General features: G+C 42.4%; 1 protein-coding gene across 1 annotated transcript in view; it reads right to left on the bottom strand.

The window, feature by feature from the left end:
* LOC126272263 (zwei Ig domain protein zig-8-like) overlaps positions 1 to 13,002 on the bottom strand; it is a 968,421-nt gene extending 955,419 nt beyond the window's left edge. Inside the window, exon 1 of the mRNA XM_049974998.1 lies at positions 12,530 to 13,002. Coding sequence (XP_049830955.1) covers positions 12,530 to 12,602 — 73 coding nt within the window. The 5' untranslated portion in view covers positions 12,603 to 13,002. The remainder of the gene's footprint in view (positions 1 to 12,529) is intronic.
* Positions 13,003 to 15,950: the final 2,948 nt, after the last annotated feature.

Consider the following 15,950-nt stretch of genomic DNA (forward strand, 5'->3'; position numbering starts at 1 on the left):
GCACGAGCTGGCTGACGTGATTTTGCGCTCTCAGCGCTCTCCAGTGACGGTTGTCGCATTCATTTGGCCACAAATCATACAGTTTGTTCACAAAAATTGACGCACGTAGAATTCCTACGTCAGATCTATTAAAACGAACATTCACTTTCTTGACCGTTAGCTAGTAAACTCTTCTCTCTGTCGTATACATAAATATAAACTTTAATTTCCGCGAAAGTGTAATAAGACAAAAATAGAAGAGCCCTGTCCACGCAGGAAAGACGTCAGCTTATATAAGTTCACCAAATCAAAGAGACTAACTCCTGACAGAGAACACACTTCTATTTACGTCACATCAAATATTGCAGGAATTAGCTCTATTAATTTTGTGTGATACTCTCATAATCTTTTAGCAAACACAAAGATAAAAAAAAATTAAAATGGAAAATAGCAGAACACGAACTCTCAGTCATTCATATGCTTTCTTAACACGGCAGTACATCAACAAACTACGCTATGCTGTGATTTGTCTATTTTTCTTTACTGTTGTTTCCGAAATGTTATTCGCAGTTATAAATCATGATAAGAAATACGCGTTTCCATGAGCCTTAAATTGATTGTTAGCCTAAAACGGCTTATTCTCATTACGAGCGGGTCATAAGGTGAAGATAAATAAATATAATTTTTTTTAATAACCTATATGAAGTTTCCCATCATTTTAGTACAACAAAATGCACCAGTAACGATTCGTCCCCGATACATTCAACGTACTGGCGCTTGGTAAACGCATATATTCATATGGTGGAAAGTATAAAATAAAAACCATGGAATATGGGGTTCTGCTCTACACGACAGATACAGTACAGCATTCTTCTTTCTGCTTAGGACCCTTCCTTGCTTCCTACTGGTTCGACTTAACGAGGTATGTCGCCGAAATATCGCAGAGCTTATTTTGTGTTTCATGTGACGAAATGCCTCCTCAGCCGGTCGCGGTGAGCGGTTCTACGTGCTCAGTTCGGAACCGCGCGACTGCTACGGTCGCAGGTTCGAATCCTGCGTCGGGCATGGACGTGTGTGATATCCTTAAGTAAGTAGTACTAAGTTCTAGGGGACTGATGACCACAGCTGTTATGTCCCATAGTGCTCAGAGCCATTTGGTTTGAATGCCTTCTCAACGGAAAATAGCAGGAAGTGACATAAAAATCGTAGAGCGCCACGTCAGCATTAGCTTGTGTTCTATGGAACTGGGGACCTAGAAACGACAAGAGGCGTCGTCCCCGCCATAAGCATCAGTGGTTCACAACCCCACAAGAGGCTAAAGCAGTCCACTCACCCCACCGCCGCCCCACACCAAACCCAGAGTTATTGTTCGGCTCGGCCCCCAGTGCACCCCCGCGGGAACGTCTCACACCAGGCGAGTGTAGAGTAATTACGGTGTACGCGTACATGGAGAAAGTGTTTGAGCAGCAATTGCCGACGTAGTGCAACTGAGGCGGAATAAGGGGAACCTGGACGCATTCGCCGAGGCAGATGGAAAACGAATTTCAAAACCATCCACAGACTGGCCGGTACACAGGACTCTGACACAAATCCACCGGGCGCATTCGTGCCAGGGACCGGCACCTCTTCCCGCCCGGAAAGCAGTGCGTTAGACCTCGCGGATAACCGTGCGGGCCAACATTAGCTTACTCGTACCGTTTGCCAACAGCATTACAGAAAACGAATCGGCGAGAATGAAGCTACCAAAGCGCCACAGTTCTTAGACTCGTCATACTTGCGGAACTACAGCAGGAACGAAGGAAGACGGTTAGCTCTGACGTAACAGCGGCGTCTTTATTTGTGAAGTACGCAACCCGCAATATTTCACTCGTACTCGCTCCGTTTCTATATCCACAGTCTGCCACTGCAGCTGATTGTTCAGCGTAGCTGAATACTATGCGAAGAACACGGGTTCAATTCCCGGTACTTCGAGCGATTTTTTTTTCCTTGCTGCGAGGACTGGGGAGCACTCAGCCTCGTGACGCCGATTGAGGAGGTACTTGAACGAGAAATAGCAGTTACTAGGTCTGCACTGACGACAACGTCCGGGAAAGCGCTATGCTGACCTATTCCCCTCTTCGTGCCGCTTAGAAATGAGCCCATTTGCTGAGGACGACAAACGTTTGCTCAGACCCGATTGGCCAGACTGAGAGCAGAATGGCGTTGCTTTCCTCCTTGTTTATAGCTCTGGCTACCGTATTTTACGTCCATATCCTCCATATACACTGCCGTCAGAACGACTTCCCAGAGAGACATAGAGCAGAATAATTCTCAGCTGAGAAAATGGAGAACCGTCGTTGAAATGCGGTACTCTATACTTGACTTGCCATTAAATAAACATTCAAATGAAACATTCGTCTTTAAATGCTTCATACATATGGAGAAAAACTGACTTTCCAGGTATCTTCTGCATGAGATATAGGCCCGTAGACACTTAGTGTTGGTTAGGCCATCTAAATACGAAGTAATAATGTAAGATATCGGCGTTCAACATTCAGTCCTCAAAAGTTTATTGTTGTAGCATAAATATGAACTAATTACGCAGTACACATCCTTCATTTCCATGACATTTTCGTCAGTCATTGTTTCGTCCTAGGGTTAGCTTTTCATTGCCTCTGTGTCTGCTAATTTCATCATAGGATTCTTTAAGTCTCCCTTTTGTGTCTCCGTTGCTGGGATGGAAGTAAATTATGCATCGAGTTTTGATTCCGTTTTACCAAAACCGTTTCTTCCTCAGCTCTCATAACATGAATGCAGAATTAGAAATTTAAACCAATCTCTCACAAAATAAAAGTGTACTTTTTGTGAATAGTATTACAAGAATTATACGAGTTTTTATTATGAAGATTTCTATACCCAGGCTGTCTTTCGTACAGCATTATTATCGTTTCCAGTTTTGGGACACTGAGTTGTTTCTCCAAAGCGGAGTTATAATTAATTCATGAATTAATATATTTTTTACAGCAAACTTCTATAACATATCTGGAAGCGTTTTGCAACATAGGTACGTATATAATTCTCATCTGGAAAAAGAACAAAATAATAGTCGCAGGTCATCAAGCAATGTGATAACACCTTGTAAAACAAAATACGAGTTATAATTCTATGAAACGAAAAATATCGTTAATCCCATAGGTCGAAGTGTTAGGTCCCTCAAATGACGATAATGTACTCCAGATAAGCTTCTACTGCATTCGATAAAATATTAAAAATGCGATGTTATAAGCTACAAAAATTATTTCTGTGTGAAATAGAATGTTAACATAGCAGAAATTCATTGAAAGATAGATCGTTTATAGACGTTTTAGATTTGTAAATGTGCCCAGGTATGATCGTAAATGAGATAAATATTGCCAACTCATCACTTCAAATGTGAATTTTTTCATTTATCTGTTATGTTCAGAACGCTGATACTGCGATAGCGATATCTTTTACGTGTAAGATTCTATTTAGTAATACATAAGTACACTTTTCGTATTCACCAGCTACTTTCTTTGATACAACGGGCGTTCAGAAAGTTTTTCAGGGTCATCTCTAATTATATAATTTTTTGCAGGAGGAGAACGACATTTTTGTGGCAGACTTGGAACATTTAGCTATAAGTTGGTATATAAAAGTATTTTCTTTCATTTGCAGATTAGCCACAATGGACCGTGAAGTAGATGTCAGGTTGCGACAATGGTCGGTGATGGAGTTCCTCTTCAAGACCGGCGATGACTCTGGCACATCGATTCACAGGACGTTGCTCCCTAATTATGGGGAGGGCACAGCAGGTCGCAGAAGTATCTAGCGGTGGTTGCAGAGTTTTAAAAAAGGTGATTTCTCTCTACTGGACAATCCACGATGGGGTAGACCGTCGATGGCTGTGGGTGATGTGAATAAGGAGACCATTGATCAAATCATCCAAAATGACAGAAGTGTGACGACACGACAGCTTGCTGAAATGACTCGTTTGTCATTGGGAAATGTGGTATCACTGATACCGTCACTAAGGTACAGAACAATCTGTGCACGTTGTGTGCCTAGATTATTGACAATAGAAATGAAAATGATGATGAATGTCTGCGAGGGTCTCATGAAGACATTTACTGAAGAGTGGTAATAGTGTTTTGACGTCATTACCCATGATGAAACATGGTTGTTTTTGTCTGAACCTTAGAGAAAAACCCAATTCAAGGAGTGGCAGCATACGGGTTCCCTTCGGAAGGAAAAACCAAGATTTACACGAGGCAGGCCGAAGGTAATGGGCTCCTTCTTCTGGGATCAGTGTGGTGTCATTTTCATTGGCTTTTTGGAAACTGGATTACAATTGATCTGAACAGTTACTGTTTCTCGTTGGACAAGCTTCGGCGTGCCATCAAGCCCCTCAGGTCACAGTTTCAGGGTCAGCTCATCAGACTACACCATGACAATGCCAAACGCCATACAGCATGTATGACGCAGGAGAAAATCAGGAAAATGGGTTGGAAAATTATTCCTCATCCTAACTACAGTCCGAAGTTCTCTCCGTCAGATTTTTACCTCTTCGGTCGTCTGAAGGCCCACCTGCGCGGTAAATAATTTGATAGTGAGAAAGACCTTATTTCCTGTGTCAAGAGATAGTGTAAAAATCAGTCCCCAAGGAATTTTGCCAAAGTGCATTTACATCATGGGAAGAACGTTGGCCCAGATGCGTCGCAGCTGATGGTGGCTACATTGAGTGGGATCAATGTATAGATAAATGTTCCAAGGATTAGGAGGAGGAGATTAATGTTTAACGTCCCGTCGACAACGAGGTTATTAGAGACGGAGCGCAAGCTCAGGTGAGGGAAGGATGGGGAAGGAAATCGGCCGTGCCCTTTCAAAGGAACCATACCGGCATTTGCCTGAAGCGATTTAGGGAAATCACGGAAAAACTAAATCAGGATGGCCGGAGACGGGATTGAACCGTCGTCCTCCAGTATGCGAGTCCAGTGTGCTAACCACTGCGCCACCTCGCTCGGTCCTAAATGCTCCAAGTATGTTCACAAAAAATTACATTCTCCTCCTGCAGAAAATCAAAAAGTAGAGACGACTGTGGAAAACTTTTTGAACGTCATTGTATTATCAAATTAGGTCTAGCTATGATTATAAATCAAGTGTGTCTCATTTATTTTAGTTATAAACACTTAATCCATAGTAGTTCGATATAGCTGGTCACTTTACCGTAAGTTACTCGTACAACTGAATTTCAAACTCTTTATGTCTCGTATCCTCGGAAAAACTGTAAGCTTCACCATCTAATTGATGCCCATTTTAATATAAGAACCAGTTGGTGCCAAAACAGCTGTTGTAAGTTTTCAAAATACAGACACGTAAATACTTCCAAATTTATTTTCGTTAAACGAAACATTATGAAAATGTCGCTTCATATTAATACAAAAAAAATGGACGTGACACTTAAGAAACACGTGTGGAACAGAGTTCGAAATGTGGCTCTACAGATGCATACATCCATTGTAAGTAATATGACAGTGTGAATTTTTTGTCAACATTATCGTCGAAATCCTGAAACATTATTAGTATGTTTGTTTTCCCTTGAAGTGCCGGAGCTAGGAATTAATAAATGACCAGTAGATGAACACCGCTAAACTCTCCACCCTAATGAGGAAGCAGCTATTCCGCTTGTAAGTGACATTCTTTCTCACAAAGTAATTCACTGCTTGAAACCTGAGTGTATCATCCACAGAGTATGAAGCGATTGACGCATTATTTTCTACATCATATATAACGACAGCATTGGATACGCTTTCCGAATACAATAGAAGTGACTATCAAAGATAATTTTCTTAGTGAATAACATCTGATAACATTACAGCATGTGTTGAAACTTGGGGTGTTTTTTAACAACCTCAGATCAACAGAAACAGTAGTTAGTTTTACAAAGATTTGTAATTTTCGGTATCATATTAAATAAACACCCACACTTTATCTGTCGCTCTAAAAACGAACGCCTCTAACTATGATGGGCCTTTAACATATACTTCTTTCCCCTTACAGAACGAAAAAAGTTTCTTTCAGTAGGCTTACTAGTTTACTAGGTACAAGGAAAAAGTTTCCTAGAGTAGAAGACAATAGTTTACTAGAAAACAAGGCATCACTTCACTAGAGAATAAGAAAACCTTAGCAAGATGAATATATTTATTTTATCGGCTCACTGTTGTGTGGGGAAACTAAACAAAAAAAATTGCGTGGTTAGGATACTGACGACTTTGTATATGCAAGCAACAATTCGCATAGCTCAGACTCCGAATTCCAGTGCACTGAAACCGACTGTAGCAGATGTCCGAACCTCAGAACTATTTCTCAACGACAGTTTTGCACGGTAAATTGAGATAGAAACGAAAGAAAAGTTTGTGTTCTACAATGTTCAAATGCTGTTATTGAAGGATAACGTGACAAAGGAAGTCACCACTGCAACACTCGGGATTTTCTTATCTAAGTATACAAGTGAAGTTTCGTTTTCCGTTCCGTAATGCCCTTGATTCTTCTCCACTTTTCAATTCCTACTATTCATCCCAATTGCCAAGGGGTTGTACATATTCCGTCCCAGTATGGTACATCAGATATTATATTTGCTAAAGTAAACATCAGTGGATTGATGTACATTTTGTATGATTTCACAGATCCGATATTAGTCACAAACAATGGCTTTCGGGGACCAACTTTATCGCAGGAACTGTGGCGTGTAGTCCAGAATCGCTAATCTGATGACCACAACAGCGTGCCTGTCATCGTAGAGTCCTAATTACTTGTATCGCGTAAATTACTTTGCCGCCAGACAAGTAGCGGTGGTGCGCAGAAGCTTCACAACGAGTATCTCGTAATAATATCAAGGTATACATTGCACACAAAAAAAACTCTTGAACGGTCCAGCCGTCCAGAGGTAAGTTTTCTGTGGTTTCCGTAAACCGCTTAATGCAAATTACAAGCTGCTTTCCTTCCCATCCTGGTTTTCCACCCTTCTCGAATTCAAGTGTGCGCTTCGTCTACTAACGACCCAGAACGGTTAATACTAATCTTCCCCCTTTCCTTCAATACATTTGACAGCTGTTACACAACCCGCCATTTAAGTGACACCGAATTCCGTGTCAACACTTGAACCCAGAGCTTACTATTGTATTCGAGTAGCACAAACATGACTGTCATTGGAGTCATTGTAGAGCGTCACTTATTCAGTGGAAATCAGCCACACTTATTCGAATAACAAATGGGAATCAGTCAAACTGCGTCAAATGACCAATGCAAAATAACAGAAATCCCAATCTGTCAGTAGTTTGTATACGAATAACCACCGAACTACTGCAGAGGAACAAACAAATTTAGCCACTGGGTTCCTGTATGAACTAATAAAAAAATTATTAAATTACATGAGATAAGCTTACTAGTAAGAAAGATTGTAAACAAAGACCTTCGGTGATTCCTGTGCAAATTTTCTGGTAAAGCAAGAACTAGAATCACAAATACCAGTGAAATTAAAGAGTAATCAAATGAAAAAGTAATACATCTTCTGTGTACCATTGGAATGGAAATGATCGTTTGGCGTCATTGGCCAGGAGGCCCCTTACGGGGCAGGTTCGGCCGCCTTGGTGCAGGTCTCATCACATTCGACACCACACTGCGCGATCTGCGGGCCGCATGGGGATGAAATGATGATGAAGACAACACAATACCTAGTCCTTGAACGGAGAAAATTCCCGACTCAGCCGGGAATCAAACCCGGGCCCTTAGGACGGCAATCCATCACGCTGACCACTCAGCTGTCGGGATAGACTGTGTACAATTGATGTACTAATAAAAAAGAGCGCATTTTAATGCCTTATTGAGCCATATATGTTAAGTGAGAACTTACGGTTTTCTATTTAGAAATGAAACTCATAGACTGTGGGGATAACATTCCACATCACAAAAGAAAAAGCGATGTGTTTCTGAGAAATTTATTATTTGGAGGTAAATTTTGTTGCGCTTCTGAAGAACTTAGCCATTTGGAATTCTTTATGCTAGGGCTGCGATAAGCACGGCACTTCCGAGGTATGTACGACTTCAGATATTACCTCAATTTCATCAGTATGCACTACGTAATCTTCAACCAAAGTAAAAATTAATGTTTGGTGGAGATCACTATTATTGTGAAAGTTGTCATTTCTTTTTTAAATGACGTACCAGGTTGCATCTTTTGTACAACTGTACGTTTTTAACTGAAGCAAAACTCTCCTTGTCTGCTTACAAAGAACTGTGTCTCTGTTATATGGTATATGAATTCTGTGAAGCTCTCTGTAGATGACTACGGACCATTGAGTTTGGTGAGGATAACATTAGGGTCTCTCACTAATGACCGAGTGATAATATTATAATGATAATATTACACCTGCTGATATTACGCATCTTTTCTTATGTTTTTAACATAAATATTTTTATGAGGTTTGGTGATATACTCCTCACATCGAAATAAACGTCAAATCAGCATACATATATATTAGAGAGTATTTTTTATTTGAACTTTAAATAAAACTTTTTGTTCGAAGCCGTTCGTGGTAAAATCCAATAACTGAAAATTGCAACAAGGAATTGAAGAATAGTTTCTTCGAAACAGGGCGCAAAAACATTTATGGGTGCTTGAATATTCTCTAACTGATTCCAGCTGTACCGTGGCAGCAGTTTAAACGTGGTGTGTGCTGAAAACTGTAGCCGACAGTCTAGTTCGTCCATACAGCCTCTCAGTTAGGTATGCTTTTTACCACGTCTTTATGCAAAACGCCCTTTCGGACAAGCGATAGGACAATTGCAGGAAACATGCCACCCCATTTGAAATTTGTTTCCGGCACATTAGTCACAGGATGATATCTACCATGATAGATCAATAGGAGGGAAGAAAAGGTTAGTAATGAAATTTCGTGACCCGTAGATATCAACGATCGCAGTCCACACGGAGCAATTTGCTAAAGGCAGCTGACATTACTACCGAAAGAACGCTTTATTCATCCGTCACGCAAGTATGTAACACCTTTCGACGTCACCCCGTGGGAGTTGGTGCAATAATCATTGATCGGAAGAGTGTTTGCGGGTGTAGAAGTAAATGAAATTCATTTGGAGTGTTTCCTTCTTTACGAATCGAACGATTTTCTGACATATTTTTCTAAGCACTTGCTTCCTTGTTTCGATACGTAGAATTGGTTATAAAAATAAGCAAAGTGTATATCGTTCACCATGTGCTAGAGTGTTCGAACAATTTATGCTCCTTGGAATTAGTAACGGTTTCATAATTCACTTGTTTGGATCTAAGGAGTGAATGAGAAGTATTTGAGGGTATACAGATTCAGCACTAGCGACACTCACTTAATTTTTAACATTCTTTCTGAGAGCAGAAAGGACATTGATTTTCTGATAGTAAAGCATTTACAGCTCTCATTTTGTCAAATCACGGGTAATTCTCTGAAGAAGCCATATTCATTTTTACACATGTTTTCCCCAAATGTTTATTTCTCTGTTACTGCTTCGTACGCAAGACTACCAGGCGAACAAGTGATAAATGAATAAAAATTATGATTATTTTTTGTACTTGGATAGATTTCTTTTCTACGACGCCAGTTGTATTTCCATGTAAGGAAGACACAGAAGCATGTACTGCACAAAGGTCGGTTTCACCATAGGAGTTGACAATTCTGTTTAAATGGGTATACTTTACCCTGAATAATATCAAGCATGTATGTTTCTGTAAGAATTATTTAAATCCTGGTCACAAAGCTACTCATTGCTAATAATGTTCGTAGTTTGTCGCAGGGGCTTCCATTCACAACAGCACGGTTACACGAACCTTCTCAGTATTGTCGGCAAGATAAGGATAAACTGCAATACCTGTTTTTATAATAATTAATGTTTAGAATGCCGTCACATTTACCTCACATCCTGTGTTGTTACTGTCTCGCATTAAAATTTAATTTACTGTTCGGCCAGTGATTTTCATCTGCAACTAATGGTACCCCGGGACTATAAAAATGTAGAAGAAGGAACTAAGTTATATTTCGAAATGTTTCAGTTATATTAGAAAATCATATCATGCCCCACCAAACCTCGGTTATACTTCCAAGTTACATTATAATATGCGTTACAAAGGACTATGGTATTAAAATTGTGTTCGTCGTCGCAAGGGAAAGTCTAAAACGTACATCCAAATGTTTTGTGATAATTGTCGGTTGAATTGTAGGACATTACTAATAGGAATTTTTATATCATTCTTTCAATTTAGGGATAGAATAGATTTGTGTTGCCAAACGTTAGTGCCATATTCGCCTTGATACAAGAAGCTAATTTCAACCGTAATAATTTTGCTACCTAGCTAATATTTCTCAGTTTAATCTTCGACGTAAGAAAACACACTAAAAAAAAAGACTCATTTCTCGATATTATGACATAGATGAAAGTAATGGTTTAATTACAGTAATAAAATTCGTTAAATATTTATACTATACTGTGAGGAATATTACGTTCAATGAAATCGACATGCAATACAAAATCTCTGGCCAGGAAGTTTCTTCTCAGCGTCTTTAAAAGATTATTCGTAACGTAGGAGGTACCTCTGTCCTCTTTTATATTAAACCACACTGTAAGTCCATCTGTTCTTTTGTAATATCAAACGAAAGCCGCGTGTGTGCTGTTGAATTTTGGTGTATAGTTCTTAGACACGTTCAGTAAGTATTTCACATCGTGTCTGTTTTCACCTGACATCCAAAGTTCACATGTTGCGTGAATTCAGATGAGATGCTCTCAGATTCTTCTAAAGCCTTTGTGTTCTTTGTCGATCATTAGCAGAAATCGAACGAGAAGTCTCCTATTCCTATTCTGCAACTCAACAGTTGTGTGAAGGTAGCGCACAAACAGGACAACGCCACAAAGCGAATCACGGTTGTTTTTAACGTACATTCGTCTAACGAATAAAATTTTCAGGATTTCGTTAGATAGAACATCCTTCAGTTTGTTACCGCAAATACCTTTGCATTGCTCGCAGAATGCCTGCACACCAGGGCACATCCTTTAATACGAAATGTGAGTCGTGCTTGTAAAGTCAACGTTCCCCGTGACAAAACAGTTAAATACCCTTCGCCCCTTCCGGTACGGGTGCGTGGGCACTTCAACAGCAGTACAGTCACTAATTTAAATGTAGCAAATACAACAAATGAGCCTTCATTAAGATAGCGAGTACGGAAACAGACCCTGTTCGGTATCTAACGCTTTTTGCGATAGAATTCGATTCATCTGTGTCAGGTAATTTCTATGCCATGCCATTAACATCATTATCTACCCTAAATTCGTTCGTTTTCGATCTATTTACAAGGCCATGATTCATATATGTTGCTGAGAAACACAGATATAGAGCAGTGTGTCACTATGCATTTTTGGCAGGTATGCTGCAGTTGTTTTTCATTTGCTACATCCACATAACAAAAATTTACTGCTTGGATCGTTGCACCTAATAAATACTGGGAACATCTTCAAACATGTTAAATTGTATTTATCCGTCACTACATTGAATCTAAGGTGCTTACAAGCGTTACGCTATGGTCTATTAATTTCCTTTTTCCCGCATTTTTTCGTGTTTGGGAACAATTTCGATTTTAAGTTTATCATCTTAAAATCATCAACAGGCACCTGTTTGTCGAAAATAGGACACATCTTTTGTGTAATAGTAATTGAAGATGTTTTTTATAGAAAGCCGTTTAAAATATAGGAAAAAACACCAAGCATGAAAACTAATAACTATGGAATTACTGAAAATAGCAAACCAGAACACAACAAATTAAGTAGACATACTTATGAGAGTGAAACCTACAGCGTAGGGAATCCAGTCACTATCTGCTGAAATTGGTGTCGTCGGAAAACAAAGTTCGCCCATAAACCCGTAGCTCAGTATGTGACTTTCTTCAATTAATTTCACTAAGTGTAAACTGTTACCACAGACCCACGTCACGGTAATCAATAAACGCTCAAGTAGCTAGCCGTAGTGTCAGTACATATTTTGTTGTGTGTTGATTCCAGCATCAATCACATGATCGAATTAGCGCTGTTGATTACAAGGGCTAGGTGGCTTTCATGCCAAATGGATAAGCACATTTAGAATATTCGTCGAATGTGTGGAGATCGATCCTTCGTGATACAGATTTGAAGCACACCTGGAGGATTTTGTTACACTGTGCAACAAGAGTTCCGCTATTTACAGTGACGTCTATGTCGTTAGCAGCACGTGGCATTAATGTTAGTCTGCGTCATTGTGTTCAGCGCTTGTTTTCCACCTTCTTAATTGGGTACGCACATGACCCATGTAAAGGTGTAGAACCTGCCCCAATTCGCGTGATTTTAAACTTTAGCATCAGTAGAGGCTAGGCACGGTATGGGCCCATTCGTGACAGGTAGCACGGAGTACTCGCAGCGACGTTACGGCGAGTGTCGTGCGCCGATCGGTCGACAGAAAACCAAAGTGACGGTCGCAGGTACTCACCGACTTCCCTAGCGGCGGCTAACAGCAGCAGAGCCGCCGTGGCGGTCAGCGCGGGGTGGGCTCGGCCCGTCATGGCGAGGCGCCGGCTGGACACTACTGGCCGGCCATGGGCGCGGCCGCCGGGGTTCGAACCCCGCACCTGCACCTCGTGGCCGCGCGCCCGGCAGTGGCGGAGGCCGCCGGGGTGGTCAGCGCTTCGGGGCGGCGCCGGACGACGCGAGGGGGTCGTTTGCGAGCGCAGTCCGCAGAGGCTGTGGCCGGTGACAGGTGACAGATGACGGGTGGGAGGCGCACGGAGCGCGGCCGGACACGTGGCGACCACCGGGGCTGAGTCTCCGGCTCGTGGCGCGGCGCTCACTCGACTGGGCGGCGGCGGCGGCGGCGGCGGCGGCGGGCAGCGCCGCGACGTCCGGCGCCGGTATCGACGGACGCCAGCGCCGCCACCGGACCCGCCGCCAACTAGCAGTGTCGCTAAACACGGCTGTCCTCCAGCGCGCGTCTCGAGTGCTCCCATTACGGCCAGATAAGGCGCACCGGCCCACGGCAGGCGGAAGTGGATGATGCGTTAGTTTGTCCCGCTTGCCTGTGGAGCTACACGGCGAGGGGATGGGACCAGCAGCACGACCAAATGCAAGACTAGTGCTCTTACTATTTTTGGTGAGATGAGTTCTTGCCTTCAGTAAGAGTGAAAGTGAAACCCATGTTGCCTAAAGACTGACATGTAGACAAATGGAAGCACAAGACACTATAAATGTTCGTAGTGTAATGCCGCTACCTTGTACTACTGTAAAAGTAATGTCTGTAGCAAAAGTTATGAAAAGCATCGAGGACGCAGCCCTGAAGTAATGCGTTAGCAGTCTTGGATCACAATAACTAACACATAAGACGATACGAGACGAGGCCAGCCGCTCTCATTGGAAAACTACACCGCACAGTGATTATGACCGTAGCGGGCCAATCACTTATACCATATCAGAGCAGACCTCTTCTGGTGATGTGACGAGGCGTCGGCTTTTTGTAAAACAAATACCGGCCTGTTGTTTGTTGTTGTTGTGGTCTTCAGTCCTGAGACTGGTTTGTTGCACCTCTCCGTGCTACTCTGTCCTGTGCCAGCTTCTTCATCTCCCAGTACCTACTGCAACCTACATCCTACTGAATCTGCTTAGTGTATTCATCTCTTGGTCTCCCTCTACGATTTTTACCCTCCACGCTGCCCTCCAATACTGAATTGGTGATCCCTTGATGCCTCAGAACATGTCCTACCAACCGATCCCTTCTTCTGGTCAAGTTGTGCCACAAACGTCTCTTGTCCCCAATCCTATTCAATATTTCCTCATTAGTTATGTGATCTACCCATCTAATCTTCAGCATTCTTCTGTAGCACCACATTTCGAAAGCTTCTATTCTCTTCTTGTCCAAACTATTTATCGTCCATGTTTCACTTCCATACATGGGTACACTCCATACAAATACTTTCAGAAATGACTTCCTGACACTTAAATCTATACCCGTTATTAACAAATTTCTCTTCTTCAGAAACGCTTTCCTTGTCATTGCCAGTCTAAATTTTATATGCTCTCTACTTTGACCATCATCAGTTATTTTGCTCCCCAAATAGCAAAACTCATTTACCACTTTAAGTCTCTCATTTCCTAATCTAATTCTCTCAGCATCAACCGATTTAATTCGACTACATTCCATTATCCTCGTTTTGCTTTTGTTGATGTTCATCTTATATCCTCCTTTCAAGGAGCTATCCATTTCATTCAACTTCTCTACCAAGTCCTTTGCTGTCTCTGACAAAATTACAATGTCATCGTCGAACCTCAAAAATGTTATTTCTTCTCCATAATACCGGCCTATCGCATTTAAGTAAGTTTGCCTTTTAAGAAAGAGGGCACCTAACGTCACCAGAGACCAGTATATAATGCCAAGGATCGGCCGAAATGGCCGAGCAGTTCTAGGCGCTACAGTCCGGAACCGCGCGACTGCTGCGGTCGCAGGTTCGAATCCTGCCTCGGGCATGGATGTGTGTGATGTCCTTAGGTTAGTTAGGTTTAAGTAGTTCTAAGTTCTACGGGACTGATGACCTCAGAAGTTAAGCCCCATAGTGCTCTGAGCCATTTGAACTATTTTTAATGCCTATGTTGACAACGAGGCGATTGGACATCAGCAGATGCAGCCATGAGCTCAAGACTCTGCTGTGTCAGCTGCCATCGAAACATAGTTCTCCACACCACTTGGTGCTAGAGCACCGCCGACCTGCCTTCCGTGCATGCTGCTGCCAATGCTCAGAACCTAATGGGCCTTGGTGTCTCAAGCGCCAACCACCGTCGATTCCTACCAGAGGGCAGTGAGCCGAATCCCGTGCACAGTCGTCTCCACTCGCTGCCTTGGTGACGCGTGAGCCGGCGAGGGTCTGCCACGGCTCCAAGTCGACGAGAGAAGTAGAACGCCGACGCTGGCATCAACGAACGCGGCCTGAAGAGGCTGCAAGCATACCACGGGTCCGCCATCAGCACCAGAGGCCGCTAGCTCAGCGAGCAAGGCGGAAGCCACCGCTCATACTCAAACGCCGGCCATAGACCACAAGCGGCATGTTTGCCTCTCTGAGGCACGACACGTTACGAATTGTACAAAAAGTTATTCTTTATGGTCAGCATTGTTTCCACTGTGCCCTCCGGCCCATCACCATCACCACCACCAACTTTCCCTCTGAGGACAATTGCACTCTTCAACACAATTGTGAAGTATTATGTGTGTCTGCAGGTGGGGGTATTCATGGTGAATCTGCAGCTGTTCTTTATTCTTCACAATGCGCTTCGCTGCTAGTTTCGGTCAAATGAACATTTTAAAGCATAAGCTGGCATGAACTGCTGGAAAGTTATACCCTAATAAAACTGTGACTTGCTGTCGCTGTAAACTTTACTGCTATTATTGTAAAAAAATTCCTACTGCTGTGGTGGACTTACTCTTATTATGATAAAACTTTCCAACTGTTGATGTCAGCCTATGCTTGATAATGTTCAATTGACCGGAACTAGTAGCGAAACGTATTGCGCAACATAGAAGATAGCTGAGGTTTTACCATGAATTTTAACAATTATGTAGAGCTGTTGGTAAGGCTTGGACTATGGATTCTCTGCCACAGATCGATCAAGGTGCAACAGAAGAACGTAGCTGTCCATTTTTTATTGTTTCCAATCGTTACTTTTTGCCCACTGTTGTAGATCCTTGGTACTTCAGCGAGGGTGGCAATTCTCTGCAACAGAGTCTCCTAGTGCACTATCCTCGCAGTGCCGTCCTAGCCGGAAACAACTCGTTTAAACGAGACCTTAGCACACCTGGCCAACTAATGGCAGGTTGACACAATGCCCTGAGCGTACTGGACGACTGACGGCTCCAGCTAGCAGCGTCAGAC

The sequence above is a fragment of the Schistocerca gregaria genome, chromosome 5 (genome assembly GCF_023897955.1).
Source record: "Schistocerca gregaria isolate iqSchGreg1 chromosome 5, iqSchGreg1.2, whole genome shotgun sequence".
Classification (NCBI taxonomy): domain Eukaryota; kingdom Metazoa; phylum Arthropoda; class Insecta; order Orthoptera; family Acrididae; genus Schistocerca; species Schistocerca gregaria.